At 42.0% G+C, this 22,381-nt stretch overlaps 1 protein-coding gene across 2 annotated transcripts; it reads right to left on the minus strand.

The window, feature by feature from the left end:
• Window positions 1-149: 149 nt before the first annotated feature.
• Window positions 150-19,080, minus strand: npl (N-acetylneuraminate pyruvate lyase (dihydrodipicolinate synthase)). 2 transcript variants are annotated; one of them, XM_062998821.1, is made up of 12 exons: window positions 18,993-19,080; window positions 14,980-15,055; window positions 14,468-14,541; window positions 13,004-13,091; window positions 12,844-12,901; window positions 11,854-11,929; window positions 11,670-11,762; window positions 6,365-6,513; window positions 5,152-5,198; window positions 1,523-1,607; window positions 650-689; window positions 150-485 (listed from the first exon to the last, which is right to left on the minus strand). In XM_062998821.1, exons 2-12 carry the CDS (start codon window positions 15,045-15,047, stop codon window positions 343-345), a joined length of 921 nt encoding a protein of 306 aa, XP_062854891.1. In that variant the 5' UTR covers window positions 15,048-15,055; window positions 18,993-19,080; the 3' UTR covers window positions 150-342. The 2 variants fall into 2 exon arrangements, with proteins under 2 accessions (XP_062854891.1, XP_062854892.1); XM_062998822.1 differs by lacking the exon at window positions 18,993-19,080 and adding an exon at window positions 16,616-16,885.
• Window positions 19,081-22,381: the final 3,301 nt, after the last annotated feature.

The raw sequence follows: 22,381 nt of genomic DNA on the forward strand, positions 1-22,381 counted from the left end.
GAAATTCCAGACGGCTTATAGACGTCACATGATCTACTCTTCACTCGGTCGTGTTAGTAACGTTAGCCTCGTTAACGTTTAGGATAATTGGGTATGTTCCATGTTTTTTACAGAATTATTAGTAAATAAATGTACCGAATGCCCACTGATTTAGATTTTTTTGTTTAATTAGCGTTCTGGCTGATGTTTCCCTTCAAAAGTTCCCTTCGTCGTAGACCGATCGAGCCTCCGATTCCAGCTCACATGACTGACAGATGAAATGTGTATCACCTCGACTACCTGCACGTATTTAGAACGTCTCGTTGTTTGTTTTTATATTTTTAGCAGAGGGTGGAATGTGCTTTACTGCTCCAGGACCTGCTGGAACTTCTCGACGACCTTCTGAGCGTCGGCAGGACGGCAGGGGAGCAGCGGCAGCCTCGGCGGACCCATCGACAGCCCCGACATCTCGGTCATCAGCTGCTTGTTCAGGGCGAGGTCAAAACCTGGAGACGGAACAGGAAACACTCCGGACTGAGGTGTTTTAAAGAGACATTTGTAAAATAATTTGGAGTAGATCATAATAAAAAAAAAGTCAGGTGGAGGTCTGCAGCAGTAGCTAAAAAACCTCCAGCGGTGCGACTGTAAGAAAGTGACGAATGAAACTCACCGATACTGCGAGCAAACGTGACGACGTCCTGCATCTTAAACTGAAGAGGAAACATAAACAATAATAAATATAATGCAGAGCAAAATCAGCTCCACTTACCATATAGAAGCACGTTATAGTTCTACAATTACTGACTGTAGTCCATCTGTTTCTCTGCATGCTTTGTTACCCCCTTTCATGCTGTTCTTCAATGGTCAGGACCCCCACAGAGCAGGTATTATTTAGGTGCTGGATCATTCTCAGCACTGCAGTGACACTGACATGGTGGTGGTGTGTTAGTGTGTGTTGTGCTGGTATGAGTGGATCAGACACAGCAGCGCTGCTGGAGTTTTTAAACACCTCACTGTCACTGCTGGACTGAGAATAGTCCACCAACCAAAAATATCCAGCCAACAGCGCCCCGTGGGCAGCGTCCTGTGACCACTGATGAAGGTCTAGAAGATGACCGACTCAAACAGCAGCAATAGATGAGCGATCGTCTCTGACTTTACATCTACAAGGTGGACCAACTACTGTAGGTAGGAGGGTCTAATAGAGTGGACAGTGAGTGGACACGGTGTTTAAAAACTCCAGCAGCGCTGCTGTGTCTGATCCACTCATACCAGCACAACACACACTAACATACCACCACCATGTCAGTGTCACAGCAGTGCTGAGAATCATCCACCACCTAAATAATACCTGCTCTGTGGGGGTCCTGTGGGGGTCCTGACCATTGAAGAACAGCGTGAAAGGGGGTAACAAAGCATGTAGAGAAACAGATGGACTACAGTCAGTAATTGTAGAACTACAAAGTGCTTCTATATGGTAAGTGGAGCTGATAACATGGACAGTGAGTGTAGAAACAAGTTCAGTTCTTTTGATTGAACAAACCTGGATGCTTTGAGCCAGAGTGAAATCTCCTCTATCGAATGCGCTCAGCATCCTGTTCATCACATCACCCATGTAGTTATACGTGCTGCCGAGGGAAAAGACGAGGAGGAATTAATGAAGCGCAGATTTATCATTAACACTACAGAGTGAACACACACATATAACCACACAGACACAGAAAGACACACTTGCACGCACACACACTCACACATGCACCCTTACAAACTCTCATGCATGCATACACCCACACACACATACAAACACACTTAGATCCTGACACATATTACGCTTACACATATACATATACACACACATACACATTTAGACTGCGACGCATAATTACTGCCATATACACACACACACTCATGCACAAACTTACATGCACATACACTAACATACGCACGCACACACACACACACACACACATACATAAATTCACACACACTTGCACATATACAGTGTATCACAAAAGTGAGTACACCCCTCACATTTCTGCAGATATTTAAGTATATCTTTTCATGGGACAACACTGACAAAATGACACTTTGACACAATGAAAAGTAGTCTGTGTGCAGCTTATATAACAGTGTAAATTTATTCTTCCCTTAAAATAACTCAATATACAGCCATTAATGTCTAAACCACCGGCAACAAAAGTGAGTACACCCCTAAGAGACTACACCCCTAAATGTCCAAATTGAGCACTGCTTGTCATTTTCCCTCCAAAATGTAATGTGATTTGTTAGTGTTACTAGGTCTCAGGTGTGCATAGGGAGCAGGTGTGTTCAATTTAGTAGTACAGCTCTCACACTCTCTCATACTGGTCACTGAAAGTTCCAACATGGCACCTCATGGCAAAGAACTCTCTGAGGATCTTAAAAGACGAATTGTTGCACTACATGAAGATGGCCAAGGCTACAAGCAGATTGCCAACACCCTGAAACTGAGCTGCAGCACAGTGGCCAAGATCATCCAGCGTTTTAAAAGAGCAGGGTCCACTCAGAACAGACCTCGCGTTGGTCGTCCAAAGAAGCTGAGTGCACGTGCTCAGCGTCACATCCAACTGCTGTCTTTGAAAGATAGGCGCAGGAGTGCTGTCAGCATTGCTGCAGAGATTGAAAAGGTGGGGGGTCAGCCTGTCAGTGCTCAGACCATACGCCGCACACTACATCAAATTGGTCTGCATGGCTGTCACCCCAGAAGGAAGCCTCTTCTGAAGTCTCTACACAAGAAAGCCCGCAAACAGTTTGCTGAAGACATGTCAACAAAGGACATGGATTACTGGAACCATGTCCTATGGTCTGATGAGACCAAGATTAATTTGTTTGGTTCAGATGGTCTCAAGCATGTGTGGCGGCAATCAGGTGAGGAGTATAAAGATAAGTGTGTCATGCCTACAGTCAAGCATGGTGGTGGGAATGCCATGGTCTGGGGCTGCATGAGTGCAGCAGGTGTTGGGGAGTTACATTTCATTGAGGGACACATGAACTCCAATATGTACTGTGAAATACTGAAGCAGAGCATGATCCCCTCCCTCCGGAAACTGGGTCGCAGGGCAGTGTTCCAGCATGATAATGACCCCAAACACACCTCTAAGACGACCACTGCTTTATTGAAGAGGCTGAGGGTAAAGGTGATGGACTGGCCAAGCATGTTTCCAGACCTAAACCCAATAGAACATCTTTGGGGCATCCTCAAGCGGAAGGTGGAGGAGCGCAAAGTCTCGAATATCCGCCAGCTCCGTGATGTCGTCATGGAGGAGTGGAAAAGCATTCCAGTGGCAACCTGTGAAGCTCTGGTAAACTCCATGCCCAGGAGAGTTAAGGCAGTTCTGGGAAATAATGGTGGCCACACAAAATATTGACACTTCAGGAACTTTCACTAAGGGGTGTACTCACTTTTGTTGCCGGTGGTTTAGACATTAATGGCTGTATATTGAGTTATTTTGAGGGAAGAATAAATTTACACTGTTATATAAGCTGCACACAGACTACTTTTCATTGTGTCAAAGTGTCATTTTGTCAGTGTTGTCCCATGAAAAGATATACTTAAATATCTGCAGAAATGTGAGGGGTGTACTCACTTTTGTGATACACTGTACATACACACACTAACACACTTAGATTCTGACACACAGTTATGCTTACTCATACACACACATGCATATATACACATGCTCACACACACGTACGCGCACACACACACACCAACACATACACTCACATACTTAACTGCACACATACCTACACTGGGACACATAATTACTCACACATATACACACACTCATACCTACATGCACTTACACTCACTTACACACGCACTTGCACATGCACACACACACAACCAACACAGTCTTGTTCCCTGGACTCTAACAACTTCAACACATACAACTACTTAGCGAATATATTACTTGCATCTTTGCACAGCATTTTTGCACCTTACTCTTTTATATCTCTGCTGCTATAAAAACCATACGCTGCTAACTGTATATCAGAATATGCTTTTTACCCCACCTATCATTTACTCATTACCATTTACTGGCCATCACTACACGTGTCTCTAGTCTCGTTTCTTTTAATTACTCCATTAGATTAGAAATGTCTTCTGTATTTATTGTACTGCTGTCTATCTTGCACTTTTCATTCTATGTTGCACCCTGGTCCAGGAGGAACGTTATTTCATTTAATTATTTACTTGTATATAGCTGAAATGACAATAAAATCTCTCTTGAACTCTTCAGAATTATTGGCTAATGGTTAATTAGCGCTTATGCAAATTAGAATTGAAGCGATGTTGCGATAACCAATAGGAATCGAGCATTGGGCAGTGCGGTATGAGCTTTGTCTCCTCCACCGTGAGGCACTACACTTTGTTTTCGGTTCCTAGATAATCGTCCTTACTAGAGAAGGAAGAGAAACTAACTGTCGTGAACAGACGCAGTTTTATTATCATGTTGATGTACAGTCAGTGATGGACTACACATGGATGAAGTTTATAGTCAAGCGATTTGCCTCCAGGATTTTTAGGGCGTCCAATTTTTTACCCAAATGCATTACGCTTCCTCTCCACTGGCGCTGACCCCCACCACGATTAATGAGAGCGAGACTCCGACACGTGAGCAGTACCCGACTGCATCTTTTCACCTGCGTGAGGCGAGTTCATATGCGGATCAGCTTTGTGTCTGGAGAGACACACCCTGATCAGTGTTATTCCTCGACTCTGTGCAGCCAGCTTATCCTATCCTGTGAATAACAGCCAATCGTTGTTCATGTGGCCGCCCAGTTCAGCCGGATGGCAGAGCAGAGATTCGATACGATTTATTCGAGATCCCAGCTCTGGTGTGCTAGTGTGTTTTACCGCTGCGCCACCAGAGCAGCTTTGATTTTTATTTCATTCGTATTCCTAGACGCTCTGTAGATACGAGTCAGTAACATACGCCGTACCGCCATGACGTTTGCTTTTATTTTGGCTTGGCGTCAGATAAACAATGCCAACCATGACGCTTCCTGTGTGAACGCAGGGCGACAAGAGGCGAAAAGTCACCGCTGGTCTCTCATAACATTCACAGATTAATCAAAAGTTAAGTTTGACAGATTGAGATTAAATAAAGATATAATAATAAAACAGACCTTCCCACGGCTCCGTTGACTCCAAGCACCCGGGCTCCCAGCAGTTGCTAATTACAGAATAAATAAGCGTTAATCACTGTTAGAGCATAAATACAACACAGAGTGGCATCATTAAGGTCAATTTTTCATCTGACTGTTCACAACAAAACACAGCTGTGCTACCGGCCGGCCGGGCGCCTGTATGGACTGTGATTGGCTCATCCGAGAATCAGATTGGTCATTAAATGACACTCATAAATTAAATGATAGAATAAATAAAAGCTGCAACACACAGCACAGCTACCTTAAAAGTTCCCTCTAAATCAGAGGTCCCCAACCACTGGGCCGTGGACCGGTACCAGTCCGTGGGTCATTTATTACCGGGTCGCACAGAAAGAATAAATACTGTAATTACAGATCACTACTTCAGCAATGAAAACACTACTATTTTATAAGTGTTATTGTTTTCAATCACCCCAGCAGCATCAGATCCAGTGTTCCAGCTCCACATGTATCTGGATTTTCCTCCCTGTTTCACTTTTAAACTTGTGTTACAGCTCCAGCTTCTGAGAAATGGTGAGAATCAGAATCAGCTTCTCCCAGAGTCTAAAACGCTTCTGGTTGAAAATAAAGCTTAACGTGGTTTAATGTAGTAAATAGAAGGAGACAGGAGCACTAAACTTCTCTTCATTATTACTGCTCATAAGTTCCTCCACTAATCACATTCCTCACTCGCTGTTTTACTACAGTAAGTCACGGTAAGTTTTGCGGTGCAGAAGCGGTTTTGTCACTTCTCATGTGAATGTGCCGGTGCTGAACGGAATCAAGCATCTCCACCATTAAGAAGCGTCAGGAAACAATAAAGAAGTAAAACTAAGGTGCAGCTTTTATTGTATTTTTATTGATGTGTAACTGTTAGTAATTGTATTTGTGTGTTTATATTATATTTGTGTTATTTTCAGTGTTTAAGTGTCAAAAACAACCTCATTATTTTACACGAGACTAAAATATCTGCAGCTCCACGGGACCATGGACGCATTAACAGGTTTCACAAACATCCTTATGGGGGAAAATACCTCGAAACTCGACGTCTTTAAAACCCGACGCCACTCCCAGAACCGACTGACGTCCAGTTTTAAGGTACCGCTGTATATACGTGTTAACGTGTACAGTACAATAAAAAAAGAATCCTGAAGTGCTTTTCCACTAATTTATACAAAGAAGGAACCGGTACCTCATCCACCCCGTAGAAGACGGACCAGCCGCGAGGGCAGCAGTAGCTGACACACTGACCCAGATCTCTCAGATCCACTCCACTGAACTTCAGTCCTTTGAAGGAGGGAACCTGCTTCTCGATGCCCTCCAAAACCTCCCTCGCTTCAACTGTGAGGAGGAAAATGTGAATTAAAAAGGGTGAAAACCTAGTGACCCGCCCTGCTCCCCTACTGCCCACCTGATCAGCTGCCTCAGTACAGAGGATTTTAATAACACATGGAGCTCATAATCAGATTATTTAGACGCTCTAGTTTACGTCACTCGCTCATTATTCAGTCGGATCATCACTCAGAATTAAGGCGCCTCAGTAGGAGCATTTTAAGGGATCTAAGAATTTAGACACGCCCTCTTCTCGGGAGTGTAGGATGATGGGAAATGTGTCTGTGTAGAGAGATCACGAGGTTTTCACACAGACCCAGTGTCTGTTGGAAAAAGTGCTGTCCAAATAAATTTGACATGACTTACTGCAGGTAAAGTGACAGATATTGAGTCTGACAGGGTCGTTATGTATTTAAATGAACATAAAGTTGTTGCCGTCGCCCAAGCGGCATGTCTGCGGACGCGTCGACACGAGACAGTCGAGACAGAGTCAAAACAAACGCCAGAGGGCCGAGTAAAGATCATCCGAGGTGAAGGAGTGTGTTTCAGTGCCACCTTGTTTGGAAATTGTTAAACCCTGGAGGAAAGTGAGAGACCGAATGTTCCTTATTTGACTAGTCAATCAAAAAGTGTAGCGCGTGGGTTCACTTCCCCGTGTCTCTGTTAGCACTTCTGCACACACACACACACACACACACACACACACACACACAATGTTGATGTGTGTTACAAACCTTTTGTGCTAAATTGTGCAGTCGTTTGCTAGGAGACGCTGGTGGATTTAGGGGGAAAGCTGCCCCCCCTGGTGCCCCCATGGTGGAAACAGCATCGCCCTCTAGAGTGGCAAACATGACACTGTTCTTCACATGAGAAAATGGTCCAGTGCCCTCTAGGGTCTGTCTGTCTATATCTGTCTGTCTATTTATCTATCTGTCTGTTTGTCTGTTTATCTCTATATATCTATCTGTCTGTCTATATCTGTCTGTTTATCTATCTCTGTCTGTCTATATGTCTGTCTGTCTATATCTACTATATATCTATCTATTTATCTATCTATCTATCTGTCTGTCTATATCTGTCTGTCTATTTATCTATCTGTCTGTCTGTTTATCTCTATATATCTACAGTGCTCAGCATAAATGAGTACACCCCAACAGATTTGTCAGAAAACCTTTAGTTTCTTTACAGAATCAACATTTTCTATGGGGTACTATACTACAGAATACTCCTACAAATGTGGGCCATTGATTGCAAACAAGATTTGTTCATTTGTACACACAAAAAAGTTATTTTCTCAACAAATTCATTCAAGACCATGTTGCAAAAATGAGTACACCCCAATGAAAGTCTTAGGAGTTTAGACTACAAAATTCTAATTAACACGAATTTAACCACATGTGAGTCTAATTATTCATTAAACAGGTGTCCAGCAGACAGTTGACAGTTAAAAGGGCATTACTTAACAAAGAAAACCCCATCCCATTTCATGCTGTCAGCAGTGGCACCACATGGAAGAGAAATGTCACAAGACCTGAGAAAGAAAATTGTTTCTTTACACAAGAAAGGTGAAGGCTACAAGAAGATCGGCAAAGCTTTACTGATCAGTCAGAATACTGTAGCAAAAGTGATACAAAAATTTAACAAAGATGGAACTGCAACCATCTTACAGAGACGTCCAGGCCATCCACGGATGTTAACACCCAAACAGGAGCGTCTTCTGATGAGAAGGGTTGAAGAAAATCGGCATGCAAGTTCACTGCAGTTAGCTAAAGAGGTAAAAAGCCAAACTGGGGTGACTTTTTCCCGTGACACAGTACAGCGTACACTGCAGAAGAATGGCATGCATGGGTATCATCCACGAAGGAAGCCTCTCCTGAAGCCCATGCACAAAAAAGCCCGCCTAGAATTTGCCAGGGCCCATGCTGAAAAAGATGAAGACTACTGGGACTCTATACTCTGGAGTGATGAGACCAAGATAAATGTTTTTGGAACTGATGGCTTCCAAACTGTATGGCGTCGCAAAGGTGAGGAGTACAAAGAAGAATGCATGGTGCCTACAGTGAAACATGGTGGTGGCAGTGTCCTTATGTGGGGCTGCATGAGTGCTGCTGGTGTTGGGGAGCTGCATTTCATCGATGGTATCATGAATTCACAGATGTGCTGCTCTATATTGAAGGACAAGATGCTACCATCACTTCATGCCCTTGGTTGTCATGCACTTTTCCAACATGACAATGATCCAAAACACACATCTAAGGCCACTGTTGCATTTCTGAAGAAGAACAGGGTGTAAGTGAATCAGTATGTCTCCTGATCTGAACCCAATCAAACACCTATGGGGAATTCTGAAGACACAGGTTGAGCATCACTCTCCATCCAGCATCCAGGCTCTAAAAGAGGTCGTTCTTGAAGAATTGAAAAAGATAGACGTTGCAATTTGTCGCCAACTTGTTCATTCCATGATTAGAAGACTTAATGCTGTCCATAAAAATCATAGTGGTCATATAAAATACTAGATGTAGTACTTTTTGATGTGGGGTGTATTCATTTTTGCATCAACTCATTTGAGTAAAACTGAATATTTTGTAATCTAAGTTATATTTTTAACCTTACTTTTATGTTATGGGTTAAAGAAATGTTCTATGAAACTCAGTCTTGTCAAAATTTAGAAAATTGTTCCTGTGTTCAGTGAGATATTGATTAAAATCTTACTTTTCAAAGGGGGTGTACTCATTTATGCTGAGCACTGTATATGTCTGTCTGTCTATATCTGTCTGTTTATCTATCTGTCTGTCTATATCTGTCTGTTTATCTATCTGTCTGTCTATATGTCTGTCTGTCTATCTATCTATCTATCTATCTATCTATCTATCTATCTATCTATCTATCTATCTATCTGTCGATCTATCTATCTATAATACTGTATCTATCTATCTATCTATCTATCTATCTATCTATCTATCTATCTATCTATCTATCTATCTATCTATCTATCTATCTATCTGTCGATCTATCTATCTATAATACTGTATCTATCTATCTATCTATCTATCTATCTATCTATCTATCTATCTATCTATCTATCTATCTATCTATGTATCTATCTATGTATCTATCTATCTATTTATCAATAAATATCTATCTATCTATCTATCTATCTATCTATCTATCTATCTATCTATCTATCTATCATCTATCTACTGTATCTATAATATCTATCTATGTAATCTATCTATCTATAATATATATATATATATATATATATATATATATATATATATATATCTGTCTATCTATCTATCTATAATATATATATCTGTATATGTAATCTATCTATCTATGTGTCTGTCTGTCTAACCGCCAATCCACCGAAGTATGGGGAATAAGAAGGGGTTGGTGTCAGGCGAATATCATCAGCAGCAGAAATCGTGAAATGATCATTTAAAAGCTGCATTTGTGTCGTTATTTATTTTATATTAAAATGAGTTGGACCATCTGAAACATTTCAGTGTAGCAGACGAGCAAAACCAGAAGTAATCAGGTTTAATCTGTAGATTTAAATGAAGCGGCCTCTCCCGGATACAGTTAAGTACATAAATGGCGTCCTAATAGCTGTGAACGTGGAGCAGTCGTAATTTACGCCGTGCAAAGACGAGGTCCTTTGTGACTGGAGCAGCTTATAAATCATCAGCAGATAAAACTATACAAATATGTTAAAGTTCATTATTATTTACTGACCCCTGGGTCTCTTTTTTTATGGGTAGCCCAATCACCTCACAGATTTCCAGGCGGGGCGGTCCGAGTGCTTTTAAAATAACTAAAAATCTTTACAGTTGAATAAGAATCTAGCAGGAACGGCATTATTGGGCTGGTACATTGGCAAAGAGAAGGCAGGAAGGGCCTGGGTTCAAGGGCGTGCTCTCCTTGTGTCCATGTGGGTTTCCTCCGGGTGCTCCGGTTTCCTCCCACAAGTCCAAATACATGCAGTCAGGCCAACTGGAGATACTAAAATCACCCTAAGTGTGAGTATGATGGACTGGTGCGCTCTCCGGGGTGTTTCCTACATTTCCCCTAATGAATCAGACCCACCGTGACCCTGACCAGGATAAAGCGGCGATAAACAGACAGTCTCAGACTTCAAAGCTTTGCAACAGCTACTTAAAGATCAAAGGAGATCAAAGAGTGCTGACTGGAATGGACTTTCCTCTACGGTCACCTGATCTAAATCTTATTGAACATTTACAGGGCGCTTTAAGATTTTGGATCAAACTGGTGGAATCCCTGCCACCCTAGGTGCAAGAAGATTTTTACTCTAATTATTATGATTACACTGGTACCTTGTAACTACACGTCCCCTAAACTCAAAATCTTTGAAACTCGACGCCCGTCATCGAGAAATTAGTACCTTAAACTCGACATGAATCTGATCTGAATCTGCATCAGTGTGGAATAAGCGTCAGATCCAGGGTTACAGCTCCACATGTATCTGTGTTTATCTGGATTCTCCTCCCTGTTTCACTTTTAAACTTGTGTTACAGCTCCAGCTTCTGAGAAACGGTGAGAATCAGAATCAGCTTCTCCCAGAGTCTAAAACGCTTCTGGTTGAAAATAAAGCTTAATGTGGTTTAATGTAGTAAAAGAAGGAGACAGGAGCACTAAACTTCTCTTCATTATTACTGCTCATAAGTTCCTCCACTAATCACATTCCTCACTCGCTGTTTTACTACAGTAAGTCACGCTGAGCTTTGTGCACCGCCGTCACACTTCATAGGAAATAACGGCACAGCGGCGCAGAAGCGGTTTTGTCACTTCTCATGTGAATGCGCAGGTGCTGAACGGAATCAAACATCTCCACCATTAAGAAGCGTCAGGAAACAATAAAGAAGTAAAACTAAAGTGCAGCTTTTATTGTATTTTTATTGATGTGTAACTGTTAGTAATTGTATTTCAGTGTGTTTATATTATATTTGTGTTATTTTCAGTGTTTAAGTGTCAAAAACAACCTCATGGGACCATGGACGCATTAACAGGTTTCACAAACATCCTTATGAGAACAAATACCCTGAAACTCGACGTCTTTAAAACCCAACACCACGCCCAGAACCGACTGACTAGGACACTGGGACACTGATATACACGTGGCTGATATACTTAGCTGTACGTACGGGTCACTCCGGTCATGCTGGGTATGTGATAGTAATACAGAGGAAGCTCCGGAGCTGCTGAAGCCACTTCCTGCAGAAAAGTCCGTAACGCCTCTGAGGAAACACAACAGAACCTGATTTAAGTTTATTTTGGAACCCGCAGAACACAAGTTCTTTTTTCTCAGAACAGAGACGAGCTGCTAACCTGCATTCGTGGGTTTGAAGAAAGACGGCGAGATGACGGCGATGGCGTCCGCTCCCACCGACGCGGCGTGACGCGCCTGCACCGAACACAGGAACATACGGGTTACTCGAGGTCAGCCCTACTGATAGTATTCATCCCCAGAACATCTGATCAGTATTCATCCCCAGATCATCTGATAAGTATTAATCACCAAACAATCTTATACGAATTCATCCCAAAACGTGTGATAAGTATTAATCCCCAGAATATCTAATAAGTATTCATCCCCAAAAACTTGTGATAAGTATTCATCCCCAGAACATCTGATAAGTAGCAATCCCCAAAACATATGTTAAGTATTCATCCCCAAAATGTGTGATAAGTATTCATCACCAAAATGTATGATAAGTATTCATCCCCTAAACATCTGATAAGTAGTAATCCCCTAAACATCTGATAAGTATTCATCCCCAGAATATCTGATAACTATTTATCCCCAAAACATCTGCTAAGTATTCATCCCCAGAACATTTGATAAGTGTTTATCCCCAGAACATCTAATAAGTAGTAATCCCCATAAGATCTGATAAGTATTCATCCCCAGAACATCTTATCAGTATTCATCCCCAAAATGTATGATAACTATGCATCCCCAAAACATTAGGAAAGTATTCATCCCCAGAAAATCAGAGAAGCATTCATCCCCAAAATATCTGATAAGTATTAATCCCCCGAACAGCCAATCTTCCGTAGATGCGCCTGACCTGCTGGTAGTGGAGCTGAGGTCTGTGAGATATGGGCTTTTATTCTTGTGAAGTAGTTGGGAGAGTAATAAGTACTTATTTTTAATAAATCACATATTTTTTGTGATATGGTAATAAACATAAACATTAGCATTTAAATAGTTTAAATTAAATAAAAACACTTTTATGTTGAATTTGTGGGGCTGAATGTTTAAGGCAGCGTATGAGGCATCGTTTGTACAGTATACATGCACAACACACTGCTCACCAGTTCCTGAGAGTCTTTAACGCTCAGGCAGCCGACGTGAACGATGACCTGCTCCAGTCTAAAAGTAAAAACACACGTAAGAATTCAGTCTACATCAGCAAAGAGAAAATGACTGACACTGCGTTTTTAATGACGCCACTAAACAGAACCACAGACGTACTTCCCCTTGCCCTGTCGGCACCACTCTTCCGCCAGCTGCTTCCTCTCCTGCAGGGTTAAAGAGCAGCCCTCACCCGTCGTCCCGTTTACTACAAAACACCAGCGAAAGATTCAGACACATTAGATAAAAAAAAGCAAAACATCACCATTAATAACGATACGGTTACTATGCAGCTACAAAATTGGACTATATTCATAATACCAGCTAATATCAACCCCCCCCCCCCCCCCCCAATTAATCATGTCCAAGTCTATTTTGCTTTTGTGAGGCTTTCACATGACTCTTCCTACTGCAATTCTGACAAAGACAAATATGCTACGCTCTTTGCATTTCTCCATCATCTATGGTGGCGCCTCAACCAGGCAGTAGGTGTCGCTGTTGCAACAGCTAAGAAGGTCATTAACAAACAGCAGCTCGTTCGCCTCCATCTTTCTCTGCCATCCTCTCCTCCTCATGCCTGGCGACTCCATCCTAATCACCCCTCTCCCCACAGAACTCTCACCACCGTCACCCTGATCACCCCATTTAATTCATAAAAAATACGGCCAAAAATTACTGTGACAGTACTGAGGGCATTAATCATTTTCCTTTATTTAGCATCCTTGACTGGCGTCCTTCAGTCAGCCCGCGGTCTGTTTACACATCAGCAGTTCTAAAAAATTTATTACTAGTCAAACAAAACTTTTAAAAAGAAATATTATTTGGACGCCCACGTACAGCTTTGTTTGTACACCTCAGATCCTGGTTTACAGGTACCATTCAGTTCATGCTGTTTATATTCTACATTCAATTGTAATTTAGGTGCCATAGTGGCTTGGTGGGTAGCACTGTCACTACCTCACAGCAAGAAGGTCCTGGGTTTGATTCCCAGTTGGAGCGGTCCGGGTCCTACATACTGTATTGTATATCTGTATCTGTATCTGTATCGGTTCTCTGCACAATGACATTAAGGTTGCATTTAATCTAAACAAGTGACATTCTGTGTAGATATTTATCAGCAATTAATAAACCAGCATTAATTCCTACATGATGTTCAAATGAAGACACGCACACAAGCAGTAATGATACATCGGTGGTGCGTTGATGGTACAGTGCCTTACAAGACATGTTTGCACGTGTGTGCTCTTTGTTCAGCACTCGGTTTGAGCAGTAAAACCTGATCAGCGTGTGAATCTGAGCTGAATCTGCATCAGTGTGGAATAAGCGTCAGATCCAAGTGTTACAGCTCCACATGCATCTGTGTTTATCTGGATTTTCCTCCCTCAACAACAACCTCATTATTTTACATGAGACTAAAATATCTGCAGCTCCACGGGACCATGGACGCATTAACAGGTTTCCCAAACATCCTTATGGGGAAAAAAATACCTCGAAACTCGACGTCTTTAAACTTGACGCCACTCCAAGAACCGACTTATTAAAGGGTCGATATTTTACATATTTACCAAAATATTTGGGACTTACCAAACACACTCCGCACGCCCTGTTTCTCGAGCAGATAGTCGACGTACAGTCCAATCACAGAGAGATTCACCTCACTAAATACAACGACAGAACACACTTTCTATAGAATAAGAATGTAGTCAAACAGACATTAAACAAACACACCTGCTTCCGGGGCAGATGTTTGTACAGATGTTAATGTAAAACACCTGTGTTAATCAGAAACACTTGATCAGCAGCTATATGCTATTTGTACAGTGCTATCTACACACCTTCATTGTCATGATAGTTTGTTTAGTCTGTTGGATGCGGTCCAGCTATCCACATTTATATGTGCACAGAAAAGTCACCAAATTATTTAACATTATAGAACATTAACACTATTTCACATCACTAATGTAACTGTTGTATTTAAAAGTAGGAGTACGTCTTATAATGATCTAGTCACAGCAAAAATAATCACTGAAATCACAAGGCTGTCATGTCATACATGTCCTTTATGAATGTTATAAACAGTGTTAAATAATTCCTACCCCTCCGGAGTAAGTGGAGTGAACGTGGCTGCCACCAGGCCACTGAACGTCACTGTCACAGGACACATCCTTGCACCTAAACACAAACCACACCACAATTCTCATGCATTTTACAATTCTTTCTGCCATATCTGTTCCCAATGAGCCAGTGTTCAACATTTTGTCTTGTTTTTTATTCTTTTTAGTCAGCATTTACATTGTCAAGTCACATTATTATGACTTTTCCTACTTTCGAGGGCTGTGGCAGCGTTATGGTCTGGAGAATGTCTTCAAGGCACTCTCAGCTGATTTGAGTATGAATCCATCCTTGCAGACCACGTACACCCATACTTGCTGATTCACTTCCCTGGGGCCGATGGGATCTTCCAGCGAGACGATGCGACACATCACCCGGCTAGAAATGTCCCACATTGGTTGGAAGAGCATAACCAAGACTTCCAAATACTGTACTACACTGGCCCCCTAATTCCCCAGACTTGAGCCCAATTGAGTGTCTGTTGGACCACCTCCGGCAGCTCCAGATACCCGTGAGAACCTACCAGGACCTTATTGAGTCACTCCCAGACCGTGTAGCTGCTGTCCGTGGATATTAGCAGGTGGTTATAATTTGACTGGGCATTTAGAGAAAATAGTCTCTGTGGAAGAGTTGCCAGGCAAAACCCTGCTAACCAAAAAACACAATAAATGTAGTCTAAAGATTGTCAAAAAAAAGCACCTTGATGATCCCTAAACCCATGTGGGTTCATGCTGTAAGGACGTTTTAAGACGTGTGTCCCAGTTATCAAGCTTAAGGGATTTTTTCATAGTTATATAGGCAGGGCTCTAGACTAACTTTTTGCACTGGTTGCACTGGTGCGCCTAACTTTTTTTCTTAGGTGCACCAGCACAAAAGTTAGGTGCACCCTAATTTTCAACTGCATCGCATTTAACACCTTAGTTTTACAGGTTCACTTGTTTTTTCGCTGTCCATATAGGCAATATTGACTTGTAAATGATTAAATAACAGTCTGGTCAACATGGCCTCGTCTGTTGATGTTTGTTGCTGTCTGCTGCTGAAAGGCAGTGGGGAGAGGGGACCCATGGGCAGTGCATTTACTGCGGCATGTAATGTGTTTTATAGATGCATTGTGCTTTTCATCCTTTCAATTCAAAATGTATTAGAACCAGTCACAAATACAATTTTGACGGCCATGGTTTTCCCATGCTCTTTACAGTTAATTATAGTATTATAATCTCATTATAGTACACTATTATAAAAATTATAACAATAATAATAGAGTATATCTATTCATGTATGTATGTATGTATGTATGTATGTATGTATGTATGTATATTGTATGTATATATATATATATATTTTTTGTGTGTGTGTGTGTGTGTGTATGGGGCTCTAGTGTTAGAGTGTAATCTTAAATAAAGTGCATTATATTATCGGCTTTACTGGATCTTTTACACAGATTCCCAAAATCGATTGCGGTGCACTCACTGTGTATTTTGATTACATGTATTCTAACACTTCACTGTCTTTTAGTTATTTTTATATTTTACTTAACGAAAATATTATTGTGTTTTTACTTTCGCTATCGTCGCACTTAACCGCTAGCATTAGCCTATTGCTACTAGACGGTCGGCTCACCACTGTTACGGGTCTCTTCTTGCTGTGTGGTGATGAATGTGTGGGAATAAAAGCACACGACAAGGTAGACTTCACTGTAACGGTTTAGTCAGGACTTCAGTAAGCGTTACAACACTTTAAACTGCCTAGCTCCAGAAACCGAACTTTTATACTTTGGCCGTCCGGCGAGTCTCATATACAAAACTAAACTAACTGAACGTCCGGTGCTGCATTCTGATTGGTTGAGCTGAATGTCGCTCACATATCACCGATACAATATTGTCCCGCCCTTCACTGTCTCTGATTGGTTTAGACCATGATATTGGCCTAATGTGTGTCTGTTGTTGAACCACGGGAAGACTTTCAGAGTAGCGGAGACTTTTTCCCCCTTGAACTGCTGGTCGCACCGGTGCGACCTGAGATTTTTTTTAGTCGCACCATTGAGAAATTAGGTCGCACTCTAGAGACCTGATAGGTGTTGCATACATTTATTTGCTCAATAAATTAAGTGATCATTTATCAAGACTGTGTGTTTGTGTTTCTCTGTGTGTGTGTGTGTGTGTGTGTGTGATCATGTTCTCTTAGTCTTAAATCCCAATGTGGATCTGAAACCATTACGTGACAAACGTGCAACAAACAAAGACAATAAGGAAGATAAATACCATACTTCTCACAGCACTGTATGTAACTATGATATATTAAGGAATTTTGAGATCAGAAAAAAAGCTGGGATGTATAGAAAATGCAAATAAAAAATAAAAGCAGTGTTTCATTTATTTACATACGTTTACTTTAACTTGTGATTGTTTGATTGCAGACAGATTGAACCCAAGATACAGTATTTTATGTTTTGTCTGCTCAACTTAATTTCATTTCTTTATATACATACAATCCTGCATTTCAGGACTACAACACTCTCCAAAAAAAGTTGGGACGAGAGCAATTTAAGGCAAATAATGAGGTAACAGGTGATTTAATAAGGTGATTTAATCCGGTGATTTGGAACAAAAGCAGCATCCAGGAAAGTCTGAGTCCTTGATGAGCAACGATGATCAGAGGATCTCCAGTTATGTGTGAGAAAATTATTGAAATGTTTAAAAACAGCGAACCTGGCTGCTCTAGTGGCGCAGCGGTAAAAACACACACTGTTCACCAGAGCTGGGATCTGGAATACATCGCATCGAATTACGGCTCTGCCTGCCGGCTGAGGCTGAGCGGCCACATGAACAACGATTGGCCTGTTGTTCAGATAGGGGCGGGATAAAGCCGGATAGGGACTCTCTCTCAGACTAGTGCAATGACGACCTCTGCTGGCTGGTTGGTAGCGCCTGCACGGAGATGGGAAAGGAGTGCGGTAGAGGGTGTGTCTCTCCATACACAGCGCTGTACTGCACTGCACTCGTCAAGTGTAGGTGATAAGATGTTCGATCGCTGTGCACGTGTCGGAGGGGGCGTGGAGCAGCCTCGTCCTCCACAATCAGGAGCAGGGAAAAAAAACAATGAACCTCAAAGAAAGATTGGAAGGAATTTGCATATTTCTCCCTCTACAGTGCAGAATATCATTAAACCATTCAAGAAATCTTGAGGTATTTTACTGTAAGGAGGGGGGCGGAGCGGTGGCTAAGTGAGTCGCACTGTCACCTCACGGCAAGAAGGTCGTGGGTTCGATCCCCAGGCGGGGTGGTCCGGGTCCTTTCTGTGTGGAGTTTGCATGTTCTCCCCGTGTCTGCGTGGGTTTCCTCCCACAGTCCAAAGACATGCAGGTGGGGTGAATTGGAGATGCTAGATTGTCCATGACTGTGTTTGATATAACCATGTGAACTGATGGGTCTTGTGTGATGGGTGACTACTGTTTCTGTCATGAATGGAACCAAGGGTGTGGAATGTGACGTTAAAATCCTAATAAACAAACAAACAAAGTGTAAGAAGGGCAAGGGTGCAAGCCTAAACTGAACACAGGTGATCTCGGGTCCCTCAGACATTCATCAATAGCTGATGGAACCACATGGGTGAGGGATTAGTTTATCAAACCTTTGTCAAGCATCACAACACAGAATAACTTTCACAAACACTTAAAACTTTACTGTGCAAACAAGAGTCTAATGTTAATCATGACCTTTAATGGTTGCTGCACGTTTCTTTATAAATCCAATGAAAAAAAGAACTCATTTTAATAATTTGTTAATAGAGAAAGAACTGTTAACTTTAACTATTAGTTGTTAAACCTTCTTGACAAGTCTTACCATCCTGCATCTCTCTATCTAACGGTATATCTATCTACAAAATAAACACTTTGAGGGGAAAATCATTTATAAATAGATAAAACACTACTACTAACAATAAATGTAAACACGCTGACCAGTCCAGCAACAAACCCAGAATGAAATGTGAACCTCACCTGTACTGAAGGTGCAGCTTCCACAAAACTCCAGCTCTGATCACTGATCATAAACACAAACTCAGCTTCTTCAGACGGGAAACTATGCGCACATCACGTGAAACCTCCGTATCCTAAATCACACCCTTTCTCCTACGTAGGGCACTACTTTAGAAAGTTTGCTATTTTCATTTATCATTTCTTTCAGCCAAAAGTAGAAAATACCGAAAACTAAAAAGTTTTAATTAAAACGCGCCTCCAAATGAGACATATTAGCAAGAGCAGAATAACAATGATTTGCTTTGAAGCATGTAGGGAATAGGGAGCAAGTGCAATTTGGGACGCAGCCGAAAAACCGCCCGCTTACTGTGACGTTAGAATCATGTCGAAAGCGGCTGGGTGGTTTTAGTTTAACCCCTTACTGTAGTGAGTTTTACTCTTTATTTTATTATAGTCATTAGGCTTGTTCGACTTAACCCGGCGCTGCGCAGACCGATCGCCGCCTGGCTCGGTACGGTCCATGCCGGTTAGTTTTTTTTGTCCGACTTGCGTCGGCGCCACCTGCGCGTCACGATGACAGACTGGTTATAATCTCGCGAGAGCGCGGCGGCTGCAGGCGGCGGAACCAGTCCCTGCAGTTGCTCTCCACGGGCTGCGCTGCCTGAGAGACGGCTTGATGACGACAGAGCTTAATCCTCATTGGCTAGAAGCTCCGCTGAATCCTCTGGCGGTTGTTTCGTTTCATTCTAAAATGTAAATCTCAGTTTATTTGTCTTAAAGACCTGATATGTGCGAAATACTATCATGCTTTCTAGTAGCATGACAGTTTATTTTCGTACAAATTGCAACATATGTCATAATTATCATTCCATATCATGAAAAGACTCAAGTAAGCTACCTGATATTTCTTTAATGTAACATATCTTTTTATCTTGATGTTTTTCTAGAACTTCTGATGGTTCTTGTCTTCTAATTTTATTAATATAAAGGAATCTAAATTGCTTTAATATTTTATATCTTAACTGTTTTAATACCACGATCACTACTACACTTTGATTTATTTTTCATTCTTCTCTGTAAACTTTGTAAACATTTTAAAATATGCTACATAAATAAAAATGTGTGGATGTGCATGGTGTCATGTTTCTTTACAAGAACCAAGGCCAGAAGGTAAGCTGTTCTGGAAGAACAAAACAAATGTGTTGTTCAGAAGATGATTGTGTTAAGAGATTCATCTTCAATAAACCACAGCCACTATTCATCATCAATGCCTAAATAACTGATTTGTCAGTGCTCGAAGAAGCACACACTTCTACACAATTGTACAATGTACTTATTAACCACATTATTCATTAGTGACTCATACTGGGCACATCGGTGAGCATACTGAAGTATACTGTTTAACAATGCATCTATAAAATACAGTGGCATGCGAACATTTGGGCACCCCGGTCACAATTACTGTTACTGTGAACAGTTAAGCAAGTTGAAGATAAAATTATCTCCAAAGGGCATAAAGTTAAAGATGACACAAAAACATTTTTTTTTATTATGTCTCTATAATGAATTACATCTTGGTTGTGAGGTTGTAGTGAATGCTGTTCATCATCCTCTTCATCCTGCACATCATCGCCATGGTCTCCTGGCTCCAAGCAAACACTGTGTAGAATGCAACAGACACTGCTGAGCTGATGGACTGGACATTCCTCATGTGCAGGCACCGGAGTCTCCTAAACTTTGCCGAAGGCATGCTCAATTACCACACGGCCAGTGTTTAGTTTTCTATTAAAGCGCTTCTGCCTAGCTGTCAAGTGCCCATTGTCTCTGTAAGGCCTCATCAGTTGGGGCAATAGAGGGTAGGCTGAATCCCCAATTATATACATCCCTTGTGGGACCAGGGACAGACAGGGGATCTTCTTCTAAAAGACAAGCAACCTCTGTGAGGCGAAAGGCTCTGGCATCATGCCAGCTACCAGGATGACCCACGCTGATGTGGGTGAACTGCCGGTGACTGTCACAAAATCCAGTGAGAATGATAGAATAGAACTGTTTCCTGTTAAAATATGCCAGGGGGTTGTCACAGTGTGGCTTCTGAATATGAATGTGGCATCCATCTACTGCACAGATAGTGTTTGGAAATCCAGCTGCTTGAAAGCCTAACAAAGAATTGTGCAGGGTTTGTCCTAAAGGCCAGGAAATGTGGTGTGCCATGTGCATACAAAACTCATGGAGATGTTTGGCAAGAGTGGATTTTGTGATATTGAATCTGTCTGAAATACCCCTATATACAGTGTATCACAAAAGTGAGTACACCCCTCACATTTCTGCAAATATTTTATTATATCTTTTCATGGGACAACACTATAGAAATAAAACTTGGATATAACTTAGAGTAGTCAGTGTACAACTTGTATAGCAGTGTAGATTTACTGTCTTCTGAAAATAACTCAACACACAGCCATTAATGTCTAAATGGCTGGCAACATAAGTGAGTACACCCCACAGTGAACATGTCCAAATTGTGCCCAAAGTGTCAATATTTTGTGTGACCACCATTATTATCCAGCACTGCCTTAACCCTCCTGGGCATGGAATTCACCAGAGCTGCATAGGTTGCTACTGGAATCCTCTTCCACTCCTCCATGATGACATCACGGAGCTGGTGGATGTTAGACACCTTGAACTCCTCCACCTTCCACTTGAGGATTCGCCACAGGTGCTCAATTGGGTTTAGTCCATCACCTTTACCTTCAGCTTCCTCAGCAAGGCAGTTGTCATCTTGGAGGTTGTGTTTGGGGTCGTTATCCTGTTGGAAAACTGCCATGAGGCCCAGTTTTCGAAGGGAGGGGATCATGCTCTGTTTCAGAATGTCACAGTACATGTTGGAATTCATGTTTCCCTCAATGAACTGCAGCTCCCCAGTGCCAGCAACACTCATGCAGCCTAAGACCATGATGCTACCACCACCATGCTTGACTGTAGGCAAGATACAGTTGTCTTGGTACTTCTCACCAGGGCGCCGCCACACATGCTGGACACCATCTGAGCCAAACAAGTTTATCTTGGTCTCGTCAGACCACAGGGCATTCCAGTAATCCATGTTCTTGGACTGCTTGTCTTCAGCAAACTGTTTGCGGGCTTTCTTGTGCGTCAGCTTCCTTCTGGGATGACGACCATGCAGACCAAGTTGATGCAGTGTGCTGCGTATGGTCTGAGCACTGACAGGCTGACCTCCCACGTCTTCAACCTCTGCAGCAATGCTGGCAGCACTCATGTGTCTATTTTTTAAAGCCAACCTCTGGATATGACGCCGAACACGTGGACTCAACTTCTTTGGTCGACCCTGGCGAAGCCTGTTCCGAGTGGAACCTGTCCTGGAAAACCGCTGTATGACCTTGGCCACCATGCTG

The sequence above is a fragment of the Trichomycterus rosablanca genome, chromosome 7 (genome assembly GCF_030014385.1).
Source record: "Trichomycterus rosablanca isolate fTriRos1 chromosome 7, fTriRos1.hap1, whole genome shotgun sequence".
NCBI classification, from domain to species: Eukaryota; Metazoa; Chordata; class Actinopteri; order Siluriformes; family Trichomycteridae; genus Trichomycterus; species Trichomycterus rosablanca.